At 34.8% G+C, this 15,000-nt stretch overlaps 1 protein-coding gene across 7 annotated transcripts in view; it reads left to right on the forward strand.

The window, feature by feature from the left end:
• The window catches only part of LOC144970419 (uncharacterized), a 310,164-nt gene that overhangs the window by 107,154 nt on the left and 188,010 nt on the right, over positions 1–15,000 (forward strand). For all 7 annotated transcript variants that reach the window (XM_078910048.1, XM_078910046.1, XM_078910042.1 and 4 more), the window contains exon 3: positions 14,357–14,494. In XM_078910048.1, coding sequence (XP_078766174.1) covers positions 14,357–14,494 — 138 coding nt within the window. The remainder of the gene's footprint in view (positions 1–14,356; positions 14,495–15,000) is intronic.

A 15,000-nucleotide genomic window follows, 5' to 3' on the forward strand; every position in this document is an offset into this window, starting at 1 on the left:
AGTTAACACAGCATTATGCTTTTTAATTAACTCTTTAACTATGGGCTATGGACAATGACATCTATAGTCCAAGACTATTGGGATTTGAAAGGGCAGTGAGTGATACGTCGGCTAGGGTGGGTGCACGGACGGACGTCCACTCGCGGTTATCGTCTGTTTTGGGGGGATTATCTCGGGATTTATACTGTAAAAGAGAAGTAAATCCTCAACATACCTTTCATTATGCTTAATGATATCCCGGTTTTCTGTGTGTGTGTGTGTGTTCAAGTTGTGTATGTGTCTGTTGTGTGTGTGTGTGTGTGTGTCTGTGAGTGTGTGTGTGTGTGTGTGTGTGTGTAAAAGATTTACTCTATGGTGTCGGACACATACAAACCACATTTTTTTTTCAATTGTATCCCGAGATCTACTTCATATGGCGATGGATTAAGATGACTCCGCAGTTGTCTGATGTTCTCAAACCCCAGATTTCAATGAAGAAAAGTCTCAGGTTTAAAACTTTTTGGACACGTCCTTCAGTGGTGAGAGGGAGGGGAGCGTCAGAAAAAAAAAACCCTCGACTGCACCCGGACTCTCTCTCGGTCCCTTTGCGTGTGAAGCGAGTGCTCTACCAACTGATATATCGGCATGGGATTCCCCCCCCCCCCCTTTTTTTTTGTTTTTTTTTTCTTGTTGTTGTTTTTTTTTTTTTTTGTTTTTTTTTTTTGTTTTTAACAATTTAGTAGATGTCTTTTAATCGATCGATAAAAGAAAACTATGTTTTGTGAGCGTAAGACAGTATGAGTTTTTGTAGCCAGATGTTTGCTGTAATGTGATGATAGAGTGATTATATACTCGCAACTAAAAAAAGAAAAGAATTACGAAGAAACAAAAACAACAACAACAAAAAAAAAAATACTAAAAAACAAAACAAAACAAAAACAAATCAAACAAATCCTTTTTCCCTTTTCGCCAGAAACCATTATCTCAAATGATATCATTGCAATAAAATGACCCTCAAGTTGTTAAAAAATAACGCCCTGAAGCCGTCACATCTAAATTTTAGGATTTTGTCACAATTGTTGGGGGCCATTTTAACCGATTTGATATTTAAATTTGACATAATTTTCTTATGATCTAAATCTAAATTCGAAGGTTTAAAAAAATTGTTTTGTGAGCGTGGAATTGTAGTAGCAGTATTAGTATTAGTATCCAGACGTTGGTTATAATGTGATCATAATGTAAGGGGTAGTGTTTGAGGGGATAGAATTGAATTCAAAAGGTGGGGACTTACATGGTCCAATGGCGTTGCATGAGAAAAGTATTTCAACTGGCTGTGGGGATATAATACCTACGTGGTCGGTCTTCAACCTTCATAGTAAATACCCGTAGTAAACATTCCTGCCCTTGACCACTCCATATGTGTGTGTGTGTGTGTGTGTATTATATATGTGTGTGTATGTATGTGTGTGTATGTATATGATATTATGAGAATGCAACCTTCTCATATTTTATGTGTGAGACTTCTCATATTATAGATAGACAGTAACAGTACTTCGTATTTTCTATACGTGGTGAAACTTAATCGTTTTAAGAATAGTTGTGTTTTTAATTGTTTGATTTTTTTTGGATTTTCTTTTTGTTTTGTTTTACTCTTTGTATATGTGTGTGGGAGGGGGGGGGGGTGGAGAGAGAAAGGGGAAGGGGGGAGGGGGGTAGAGAGAGAGAGAGAGAGAGAGAGTGTGTGTGTGTGTGTGTGTGTATCCGTGTGTGTATGTGTGTGTGTCTGATTTATTATGAAACACAACCTTCTCAAAATTTGTGTGTGCGATTTCTCAACATGGACAGTAACAGTATTTATTAATATCTACATGAGGCTAATCCTAATCGTTTAGAAAATAATTGTGTTTTAAATGTTTATTTGTGTGTATATATATATATATATATATATATATATATATATATATATATATATATATGTGTGTGTGTGTGGGTGTGTGTGTGTGTGTGTGTGTGTGAAGGTTTAGTTATGCCAGATATAATTTAATGTTAAACCCCCCAAGGAGCCGGATTTGTGGTTTTCCGGTATGTATATTACCCGGCCTTTAATTTTGTCCTTTAGATCCCTGGTTCCAGTCCTGCTTTGGATTTCGCAAAGTTGAGATTTTAAAAGGCATTTTACTCACCTTCTCTTACTGTACTCTTGTGTGAAATGTCACTTGGCCATTAACAGCGTAGTTTTTTTAAATATAAATTGTGATATCGCCTTATTGACGTTACCTCTCGTCCTTCATGTAAGTTTAAGTGTTGTTATTTTGGGACCACTGGTTGAGCGTTTTGAGCAAAACTATAGTGGGTAGTGCGGTATAACATGTATAAAAGCTTAAGTTTCCTGTAAAAGCTCAAGTGATTTTTTTTTTCTAAATGATTATTTGAATCATAAAACTGCAGCTCGGAAACAATCAAAACGAAATTTGACTTACATAGGATCAACCTTTGACCTTTTGTGAACAAAGAAAACCTCGTTAGTTGTAAATAATTTTATCATTACTGTTGTTATTTTATGTTTGATTTTTTAAACTTTTAATTCAGCCTTTTCGCGAAATCTAATCATTTACCTTTAACTCAGTCCATTCACTGAATAATACAGAGACAGAACCACCCCCCCCCCCCCCCCAAAAAAAAAAAAAAAAAGATAAGAAATAAAGAAAAGAAGAAATGAACAATAGAATGCTTAAAACGTTTGGATTATTAGGTTTATCATGATAAAAACGGGTATCAAGTACTTAACCTTATTGAAGTGTAGGGATTTCATGTGCAACAAGGAGTGGCGCCTACTGATTTAGTACTTAATTCGTGACCCACCTTCTCAAGCGGGTATAATGTTGCGGTGAGGAAATAGAAAATAAAAACAAACAAACAAACAAAAAACAGAATGAATTTTGGTCCTATCCAGGTCCCTATAGATACATATTAGTCGAGAGCCTTATCAACTTAATAAGTCGAAATTCCTACCTTTTTTTTAGCTACCCAAAAAAACATATTATCGTTGATAATCATAGCAAACGAACCGCTACAAAAAGACCTCATCACGTTACCTTTACTGAGAACAATAACCTGATCTATCAGAGGTAGATCTGGACTATAGCCACCCTTCGAACATGCCAAGCAGCCCATTCAGTCAGTAATGTAGTTTATGAATAATTATCACAATATTTTGATACAGTAATGTGAGGCATTTCATGGCCAATCTCGATGCCACTCCAGGAGCAGGATTATTGGCAGATTCTTAAGATTACGGGACGTAAACAAGCGAGGATTTAGTTGAGCTTTTATATAGAGCAATATTCACCTAACGTGCTCAAAGCGCTTTACAAAGGGTCCCTGACCAATAGCAACACGTAACATAAAGAACGAGACATGACGTCTGTTTGGCAATAATACTATTTTTTCCCGACAGAGACAAGGTTGTTAACGGCCCGGTACTCATTTTACAACTGAGTACGGTGAGAGATGTGAATAAAGAGTCTTTTCCAAGGATTCAACTATGAGCCGAGCGAAGCTCGAACCCAGGACCTTCCGATCCGAAAGCGAGTGCCATACCACAAGACCACATAGCCGCAGGAGGATGGATTATCTTTATTGACGACTAGCATAATATTATATTTAGACTAGAAAATAATATGCCCTCATTCTGAAACTAGAAGATCAATTACACAAGCTATGATATATCCAGTCCTCAAGAAGAGTGGGGGTTTTTTACACTTCCAATGAGATTGGAACCAGTCTTTTGATATCACACTTTTGATCCCTATTGTTTGACAGTTACTGTTACAGTTACTGTTCAGGAGCTGTGGGGTTGATTCTTTCGGACAACGAGCATGTACTGAAGTTGGCTGTGAAGTGGACCCAAAGTATAGACTTAAATAAGCAGGGGCGGATTTGAGCCCTGCTCTCGCCGTCTAAATTATACTTAGTGACCAGTGTAGGCTCCAGAGCTTTTCAAACTGACAGGCAAATCCAGCCGTGACAATATCAAATAAGTCAAAAGGCTGCCTGATGTTACCTCCCCTTGTTTTCGTTCCAGTCCCTAGTATTTCGCATGTTTTTTGTTTTTTTGTTTGTTTTTTTTTCTTTGTTTTTTTTTCTTTTTTTTTGTGTGTGTGTGTGGGGGGGGGGGGGGGGGGTGTTCTCCTGTTCAACATGTTAGAATATAGTTTTCTAACATGCGAAAATGGAAGGCTTCTGATGGGAACAGTACAGACAAAAGACGTTTCGGGTACAACCCATTCGTCAACAAAACAATAAACAAAGAACGCGTAAAACTAATTTTTTTTAAAATGTTATTAAATGTGATTTAAGATATACGTGTTTTAGGACGAATAACTCATATTGGTGGTGAGGTCCACAGATGTCTATTTATTTACTACATGGTAGTACATATTGTTACTATGCGTTTAGGCAAAATACTAACATGTCCTGCCCGCCAGACAAATCGTACCAATACTCAAATCTATATTGTAACCTTTAACGTATACAGTCTGTTAGAAGAGGGACTTTTGTGAGAAGGAATCGCCCAACTGTTTGGTCTAATGGTATGACACTCACTTTCGGATCGGAAGGCCCTGGGTTCGAGCCTCGCTCGGCGCATAATTGAGTTCTTGGAAAATGCTTTTTACTCACATTCTCTCACCGTACTCAGGTGTAAAATGAGTATCTGGCCGTTAACAGCGTCGTTTCTGTCCGAAAATATTGTAATATCGCCTAACAGGCGTCATGTTCATGAAGTGTTGCTGTTGGGCAGGGACCCATTTGTAAAGCGCTTTGAGCACGTTTAGTGGATATCGGGCTATATAATCGCTCATTTAAAAAAAAATTGTCAATGTGATTTTAGGTATCTGAATACGAGACAAGTAGCTCAAATGTGACCAATTCTCACAAAACGGTATTTTGATACTATATTTAGATCTGTAACACACACACTTCCTGCAAAGAAATTTGGCCAGAAAACTCGTCCTACAAATATCGATAGAGTCACAAGTTACAAGCTTAATTACTTTTAGGCTTTCGCCAATAAATCACAAAATCTGATGGCAACATGCATGAAAGAGAAAAATATATGGTAAATGAAACCAACAATACAAGATGGGTAACACTAATAATTTAGGTAAATATTAAAATGATGCTTTAATAACCACAAAGTATACAACAGTGGAAGATTTAAATGATCCTCATCTTGCCAAGAACTCTCAGACAGCGGACTTCGTAGAAATTACAAAACAACTTTTAAAAAAAATTGGCCAGAAAAGTATATAAAATTTATCAATAGATTAGAGTAGAGTGACTTCAGCTTCAATCTGTGACTTCTGTGAAGTACCGGGTTCGAGAGCTTTCGACAAGTTTGGACCCGGGGAAAGGGGTTAAGGGAGAATTAATCCTAATATATTTTAATATGAAGTAAAGTGTTTCTAGTAGAAAATAAAAAAAATGTGACCCACCGTCTCAAAACGGTGTTTTTGCCGAGATGAAACAGGTGCTGGAAATTCAATGTAAGTATTGTCTAAAACATGAAGCAGGAAACTCCTCTTCCTTTTGGTGGAGAATAATAAATACTATTTCTCCATTGCAAAATACTAGTGTGTAATAGGATTCAATAATATGATGTCACGTCCGCCCAGCAACGAGCAGCTTGGTTCTAAACAAAGAAAATCGGTACTTTTTATTTTTCACATGTCATGTGATCAGAATGTATAAAAGTCAAAACATGATCAGATTTATATTGTATTTCTCCTCTGGATACACTTTTTGTGATCGCCGGAGAAGTATTTCATAAGGGCGTCCGTCATTGTTCCGATAGTTTAGAACCATTTCCTAAGTTAATATGCGTCATTACGAGGGAAGTGACGCCACGATTGTTGAAGCCTATTCTCATTATTTTATCACTAAATTCACATTCCGGCTTAGTATTTATCCCGACATAATACCGTTTTGAGACGACGGGTAACAAATAGGGATTTAATCTCAGTTCGGCAATTGCCACTTTTCATCTTTGTTTTGTTTTTTTTTCCTTTCCATTACTTTGTTTTGTCTTGCAAACTTGATAAGGTTTTTTATAGACCTGCACCCAGACACAATGATGATAAACGACATGTAAGAGAGTAAGCCTATGCAAAAGGTTATCTAAGACATTTGGTGCAAACTGTCAATTATATATCAGCAAATGGGTTTAGTGAGTACATAATGCAGGCATATCAGTTAAACTTGGTCCATGCATGATAGGTTTGGGCAGTTTTTATGTCAAAGTTACTGGACAGGTTATCATGTTGAGTACTATTTAATCAATCATTCTTAAATTGGTTTAGGGGTGTTGAAACAGGTGAAAGGGGCATTTATCAAAATAATGTTATATCATAAAAGGCGGGGTTTAACATCAATATGTAGGAATTGACGTTTCAGGTTTGATTATGATTTGGTCTTACTCTTAGGGGTTGGATTATAGACTGACAGGGAACTGTCAAAACTGCAAGGGGGCGTGGAAACAATGGAACTGTGGGTAAAATTTTGATAGGGATAAAAGAGGATGTTTCGAGGAAAACGGGATTATGATTCTGATTCAACTTGACCATGAGCTGCACACTTTAAACCTTTTGTGCTCACCATCATTTATTTGCTTTTTCGGACTTAGAAATATTTCACGTATATTGAAAATGGTTACTTAGGCAAAATTGACTTTACATGTGGACTGATTTTACGGATTTGGAATTTATGAAACTGATTGAATTATGACCATGCTATTTGATTTGGATTTGGAATTTATCATGATTTGGATTTTGAATTTATCACAAACAAATAAAACTGTAAGAAATGAAACTTGGAATCTGGACTTTTATTTGAATGTCTTGATGTTGTGCATTCAATTATCATCACCGGACCCTGAACTCTTTCGTCATTATTAACATCTACAACACGACGCAAAGGATAATACTACCATCTATGAAAAACACCACTATGCGATCATAAGCCATTACATATGTGTGCAACTACGCCACATTATGCATCTTATTTGGAGCCGTGATACCAGGATGTAAAGATGTTATTATTCCGAACCATGGATACACAAGAAATGTATACTGTTAACATCTATTGAAGTTTTTGTGAGACTCGAATTTTGAAGTGAAAAATTGTGAACAGATAGGAAAATAGTTTTATTTGGGAAAGAAAATGGATATCAATTTTGAAGGTGAATTAGTGTAATTATTTTGTATTGAAATATGAAAAAAAAATATTGAAATTATAGATGATTCCTAAAATTCTGACAAAAGACGATATTTAAAAAAATATATACTAAATAATATTTAAATTAAGAGTCACAGATAGAAAAGGAAATTTTTAAAAAATATAGATATATAGGGCAATATATTATATTTAAAAAGTGAAAACAATATATTATAGAACGACAAAATAATAATAATAATAATAATAATAATAATAATAATAATAATAAATAATAATAATAACGCATTGATGCTATACGTATTTTATTTAATTAAAAAGAAGAGAGAGAGAGATGAAAATAAAAATTGCAGAATTTAAATGAATATTTTAGTGCGTTTTATTTTTCAAAATAAATGAAAATGCGTTTACTTACAATCAAGCGTTTCGGAATAGTTCTTCGAATATTAATTTGTACCGTTGATGGCAATGTTTTGTTAATATCAGTAACAAAGATGTGTCGATTTTTATTTCAATTTTTGTCTGTTATTGTTGGAATTACATGACAGTTGGTCATTCTTTAATGTTGTTACGTTTTATTTTCTGTCAAAATGACTCAAGAAGATGATGGCAATAACAACACGTAAATTATAAGTTTTGATAATTGAAAAATGTCTTATGGTATTTATTGTTATATTACAACATCATTGATTATATTTTTCTCCCGTCGGTAGGGATGAATTGGTGGGTTGATATTGACTCTTTGAGATTCATGGGTTCATGACAAAGAGCAAAGTTTTATATCTGTTTGTTTTCTTGGTAATTAATGTGTGGTTAACGCAGCCAAGTAATCGACAACAGAGCTTATTTACTTGTGTAATGAGACATGGCGTTATAATAGATTACATAAGACATTTGGATTTTATCACTGGAAATTAAGTTGAAATGATTTATGCGGAATATGAGTCAATCGTTGTCATGTTTTGTTTTGTTTTGAAATGCGTTTCGTCGTAATTTTTTTTAAAGGAGCAATATTCTCAGTATAACGGAATAACGGACTTTTGATTTAAAGTCGGAGAATGAAAAGGAGATAATATAAATACAATGACGGAGTATTAATTATTATGAAAGACTGATGTCTTGTAATTGGAGTTAAAATGTTATTACGGAAGAATAACAAAATATTGAAAATGAATTATCATGTCATGTGAGCTGATAATATTTGTGACACAAGTGGTTAACTTGTTAAGAATCAGCGAATTATAAGTAACCCATATGGTAAAATGCTGTATATGCATAGTGGGTAAATAAGCGCAGTGATGTAAGACGCGGTAATTAAAGTGCACACGATTTAAATTACGAGACGCAGGAATGAGGCGTTCGGGAATATTTTATTTTGGGTTTGATTAAAGCGCATGGTTTAACATTATGAAATGATGCAGAAGGCGGTGAATTTTTATAAATACGAGGCGCTTGGTTAAAGCGCACACATTTATCAATGCTATATTAAGAGGCGCGAGATTACATCGCAATGAGTTATATGAATATTATTATAAGCCGAGGGCAAAGGTGTGAGACATTGAATTTTTATTGAGCAGAGTGTATATTGTTACTGCGAATATTTTGATTATCATCTTTTTCTCCTATCAATTTGCTGTTGTAATTGTAATCAATATTTACTGCGTGGTTTGAATTTAACATTTATATCATAAAATTTGTAACTGAGTTGAAGAAGAAGTTATGTTCAATTGTCAAATCTTAAGTGTGTAATCATTCAGCAATAAATTGAAATGGTAGGAAGTGCTACGATAACACCAATAATAATGATAAAATAAACAAGATCATAGTTCATTAAATTAGGGATTTTCTAAGGGGAATAATTCGAGTTAATCAAAGGTAGAAGTAGTGTTTACACTAAAACATTATACAGTCATCACGAAAGAGGACACTTGAAAACATCAGTCATAACGGGAACGCTGATGGCAACGACAGAGCCAACTCAAACACAACCACAACAGAGGTCGGGAAATGTCCTAATCCCTTTGGTCTATCCACGAATACCTTGAAATGGAGTAAACATATCGACAAAACACTACGCCATTGATACGTCCAGAATCAACACAATCTACAGACTACAAATACACAGCAACCTCAATTACATCGTACCTTTCAACTTATACAAACTTGACAGAATTCATAAAATAATATCTGTATCAACACAGATTTCTTCCATGAACCTTTTTATATTTACATTCTTTATTGAACAATAGGATTACTTGTATTTACTTCTACGACAACAATACCCAACGATGTACGATGTCAATAATTACATAAACGTTCAAGATACGATTGTTTTTACAAAAATGATGTCCAATTGTGAACAATACTACTTCCTTCATATGCAGTGGTGAGCGTATTCAAATTTAAACTTATGTCAATACACAAGTGTGCAGCACCCATATCTACAACTTATAAACATTGAATATTATAATAAAGCCTGTCTTAGTATCATTGTAAAAGATAAAGGCTATATATGTATATAAGACAATGCAGGAAAAAGTATCGCAAAACGCCACATGAGCGATTTCCTTGGATTCATTATCGTATGATATTCAACAACCTGCGTTCAAATAACGAAAATATTGTTGACCTTATTCGACCCTACTACATACACTACTAGACTACGTTATTGTTACATCATCTACCTGGTGTTTGGACTCACGTCACCCACCGGTACTCTACAGATTACATCATCTACCTGGTGTGTACTCACATGCCACCTCATCAAAACTCGATCAACAAACACGAACAATTACAACACACGACCTCTGTCGACTACTACACACGAACTCTTTGTCAACACATGGCTGAGTTCACAACTTTCTTTTGACTTGCTGGATAAGTCAAACTTCATTTAAATTCAAGATCTCGCACACAGTTAATCTTGAATTTTTACAATTTCATCTACAATGAGACTCAACGTATACACAAGACAACCACAAATATCTACGAGGAGAATCGACCCAGATGCCGGAGATGAATGGATTACAGCGACGTCACAAGACCAAGAAACAACCCAACAGGTTAAGCATACGTTTGCTACCTCTAGAGTCTTTTTTCGTCCCAAATTCAAAAGACTCGAACAAATACAACACACTAATTGCAAAAGTTGGTCACTTTAGTAACAGCCCACAATCACATACTATGTTAGATTTTACTTATTTAGTTATTTACACTGTACTAAATATGAATAAGTCGGACAGACTAATGACTGATTATTTACTAAACACTAAATATGTGATGTGAACAAGTCGGACAGACTAATGTCTGATTATTTATTAAACACTAAATATTTGAATGTGAAGACATTATGGTGATAATTCGAAGACATTTACAGAGGAAAAAGTTTTTAATTAATTAACAATAAATAAAGTGAATTTATGACACTTGGGCTATGCAGTGACCACAACACACACAACAATGCAACACGTAGACTAGATACAATCACCTCAACTCTTATAGTTGATATATTTTTTTCATTACATGAAAACTCATTCTAAATGGAGACAATGACTTAATTAACAATTACTGACAATTTTCACCGGATGAATCATTCTCAAGATGAACTGTTTACGGAGAAATTTGTTACCTCTGATGGATGACCATAAAGAACATTTTGACTTCAAACTACACCCTGATGATTTAAAAAGCTTAAAAATTGAAACATCAACAATGAACAATGAATGATAATAACTTCAACTTGAATTTTAAAATGATGATAATGCTATTATTATGATTTATTTTTAAATATTTTTTATTACTAATTGAAATATAATTCTTCGTATTTGAATCTAGATGTCTATAAAACATTATTTGTACCACATATTATAAGTTGGAATTAATGTAATAATGTTGTTTAAATGGAATCATACAATATAAGGGAATGTCAAAGGTATTGGTTTTGAGATGACAGTAAATGAGTAAACATACATGGAAGCTGAGATTATCACCCATGTCGTATAGAGTTGAATTTGAGATTGAATAAGACAACGTGAGTATATCACAAATGGAAATTGAACCATTCTTTTTCAAGCAAGAATATGGATATATGATTAAATATGACGGGAATTAACACTTGTATTGCTATGAAGATGGAATTTAAGATGAAAAGATAATTTTTCTTTGAACTTTTAATTACTTGATATCTTACTGTCGATGTTGTAATCAAATTTGATGTTTGTGAATTTATCAATGTTGTAATACTATAAAACCTATAATCGATATATATGAATGTTGTAATCAACTTTGGTGTTTTAGAATTTAAAGTTTAAAGTTTTTAAATATTAAACTGGTATAAGTATTTATCATTATTTTTAAAATAGACTATTTCTTACATTTGTTTATTACATTTTAATTCGACATTACATATATATTTAATCTCTTACTGTTTTTTTTTAATTGAAATTGTTTTAAGTCAATTTAAATTCTAAGAAAGGGGCGTATGTAAGAGAGTAAGCCTATGCAAAAGGTTATCTAAGACATTTGGTGCAAACTGTCAATTATATATCAGCAAATGGGTTTAGTGAGTACATAATGCAGGCATATCAGTTAAACTTGGTCCATGCATGATAGGTTTGGGCAGTTTTTATGTCAAAGTTACTGGACAGGTTATCATGTTGAGTACTATTTAATCAATCATTCTTAAATTGGTTTAGGGGTGTTGAAACAGGTGAAAGGGGCATTTATCAAAATAATGTTATATCATAAAAGGCGGGGTTTAACATCAATATGTAGGAATTGACGTTTCAGGTTTGATTATGATTTGGTCTTACTCTTAGGGGTTGGATTATAGACTGACAGGGAACTGTCAAAACTGCAAGGGGGCGTGGAAACAATGGAACTGTGGGTAAAATTTTGATAGGGATAAAAGAGGATGTTTCGAGGAAAACGGGATTATGATTCTGATTCAACTTGACCATGAGCTGCACACTTTAAACCTTTTGTGCTCACCATCATTTATTTGCTTTTTCGGACTTAGAAATATTTCACGTATATTGAAAATGGTTACTTAGGCAAAATTGACTTTACATGTGGACTGATTTTACGGATTTGGAATTTATGAAACTGATTGAATTATGACCATGCTATTTGATTTGGATTTGGAATTTATCATGATTTGGATTTTGAATTTATCACAAACAAATAAAACTGTAAGAAATGAAACTTGGAATCTGGACTTTTATTTGAATGTCTTGATGTTGTGCATTCAATTATCATCACCGGACCCTGAACTCTTTCGTCATTATTAACATCTACAACACGACGCAAAGGATAATACTACCATCTATGAAAAACACCACTATGCGATCATAAGCCATTACATATGTGTGCAACTACGCCACAGACAGACCTGCTATTGTTCTCAACAAGAGAATTATAATTCGGTTCATTGCATTATTATCACAGATTTTCTTTTTTTAGGCATATTTTATCTTGAATGAGAAACAAGAAAGAGAACATTGAAAGTTTTGATGGAGGTAAAAATAGAATGCTTTGACAGTTACTTCCGGGCAGTTATTTTTGTTTTGTTTGTTTTTGTTTTTTGTTTCGGTTATTTTCTGTTTCAATGCGGCCCAACATTCATATCCTCGTTTTAATCATAATGTTATTGTAATAAAATCACATTTAAGCACACAGACACATATTACACTCACAAACACACAGTGTGATACAGTGTAAGTGTGGTTGTGTTTGAGAGAGAGAGAGACACAGAGAGAGAGAGAGAGAGAGAGAGAGAGAGAGAGAGAGAGAGAGAGGGAGGGAGGGGGGGGGGCATACAGACATGCACTATAAATATATATATATATATATATATATATATATTATATATATATATATATATATTGCTAGATATAGAAGTAGATAGATAGATAATTAGATAGATAGGTATAAAGATAGAGAGTGGGTGTGCGAATGAGAGAGAGAGTTTGTGTGTGTTAAATGTGTGAGAAAGAGCGAGAGAGAGAAAGGGGGATGGTGGAGATTTCCTACATTTTTTTACCGATATGTTTGGGTTTGTTTGGGAGTCCCGATAGCTCAGTTGGTAGAGCATTCGCTTAGCACGCAAAAGACCAAGATTAATTTGGGGTGAAATCGAGCTGTTAACGGCTAGGTACTCATTATACATCCGAGTACGGTGAGATAGTGTAAGTAAAGAGCTTATTCCATGGACTCAACTATACACCACTGAGGCAAGGCCCAAACTCTGGACCTTCCGGTCCGAAGTCGAGTGTCATACCACTAGACCACACAATCGCGCAAGAGTTGTCATTGACTTTTATAGACCATTCAATCAGTAAACAATGAAATCAATTAATAGATTGAATTAATTCTTGAACTAGGGCTGAAAGATGTTCCCATCGCGCGCTTGCAAGCTCTTGAAGCGGTTGTTAACACGTCTGGAATTCCAAAACATAAAAAAAAATAATCAAGAATTCCACGTTATACGCAGTCATACATGGCTATCGTTATTCGGCTTACTGTAAGGCCTTTGCCTTTGTAAAATCATAGCCTGAAATTGACTCAAAAATTACGTCAAAATACACGGCTAAACCATCAAAAGAAATCAAATCGTGAGGTGTATTCAATAGTTCAACCAATGAGATAAGTTGGTTCCTTGAGAACTACTAGGAACAATTCTCTAGACGGTGCATTTACCTAAAAATGACGTCAAAATAAAAGTCGTCATTTAGCCATCCGCATTTATGAGTAATTCTCACTAAACTGTATTAACCAGACTATAAACGTTCAAGGGTACACTTGTGTATTGGTCCGTTATTCTTCCGGATGACAATTTTGTGAGCTTCTTAGCCAAGTATGCTCACGAAGTCAAGGATAAGGCATAATTGTAGTATGGTCTTTACTTCGTACTCAGAACATACCGAGTTTGACTACCCGGCACGCCGTGTGGTATTTATTAAATCATCCCACCAAAGCTGACGTTGCGGCGCTGCACTGCGGCTGACATCTGAGTTATTCCAGTTTTGCTTTGGTTTATATCCTAAAGACAGATTCCCCTTTTGGGATTAATAAAGGGAATTTCATTTTTATATTTTTTGAAATTTATTTATTTATTTTAAAATGAATATAATCTTATTTGTCTTTTCAGCCCCCATGTATGTCCTTACCAAGATGTGTCCATGGTGATGGTACGACAACCCTGTGTCCAGGCATTTACTAGACTAGTCAAAGTATGGAAACCAAATTGCGGATACACCCGGAATTGGTGCGTCGGCTACGAAAGGAGGTATGTATACTCTTCACTCTTCTTTGTAACAGTAAGTTTTAACCGTGAATAGTCCTTTTAGAGTCACGAGCCCCTAGCACAGTTTCTGTAGGGCAACTTATACTTTGGATACGTCTCTAGTTACTGCTAAATACTTTTCGACAGATCCAACATACTTGTCCTTTCCACATCTTACTATCATCACCTCTCCGTTCCACTCAATTTAACAATACTGCCATTATCATCATTGCTTCAGCCCCCAACCTTAAACGACATCAAAATTCTCTTATTTTATTATCCTCGATCAACACACCATAGTCCTATCATTACGTCATTATCACCATTTTCCACCCCCGTCCCCTCCCTATCTTTACAACAGGCCATTCTCTCCCTATAAAATCACGTGATGTCTTCGTACAATAACCCACATGACTCCAGGGCTACCAACCATGAGAACAGAACACTGTGATATCCCGATTCAGTCCCTTAACAATTAACCACATCATAAAAATATCCTTTATATTCCC

Source organism: Berghia stephanieae, chromosome 4, assembly GCF_034508935.2.
Source record: "Berghia stephanieae isolate SIO BIC M18660-M18661 chromosome 4, UCSD_Bste_1.3, whole genome shotgun sequence".
NCBI lineage: Eukaryota > Metazoa > Mollusca > Gastropoda > Nudibranchia > Aeolidiidae > Berghia > Berghia stephanieae.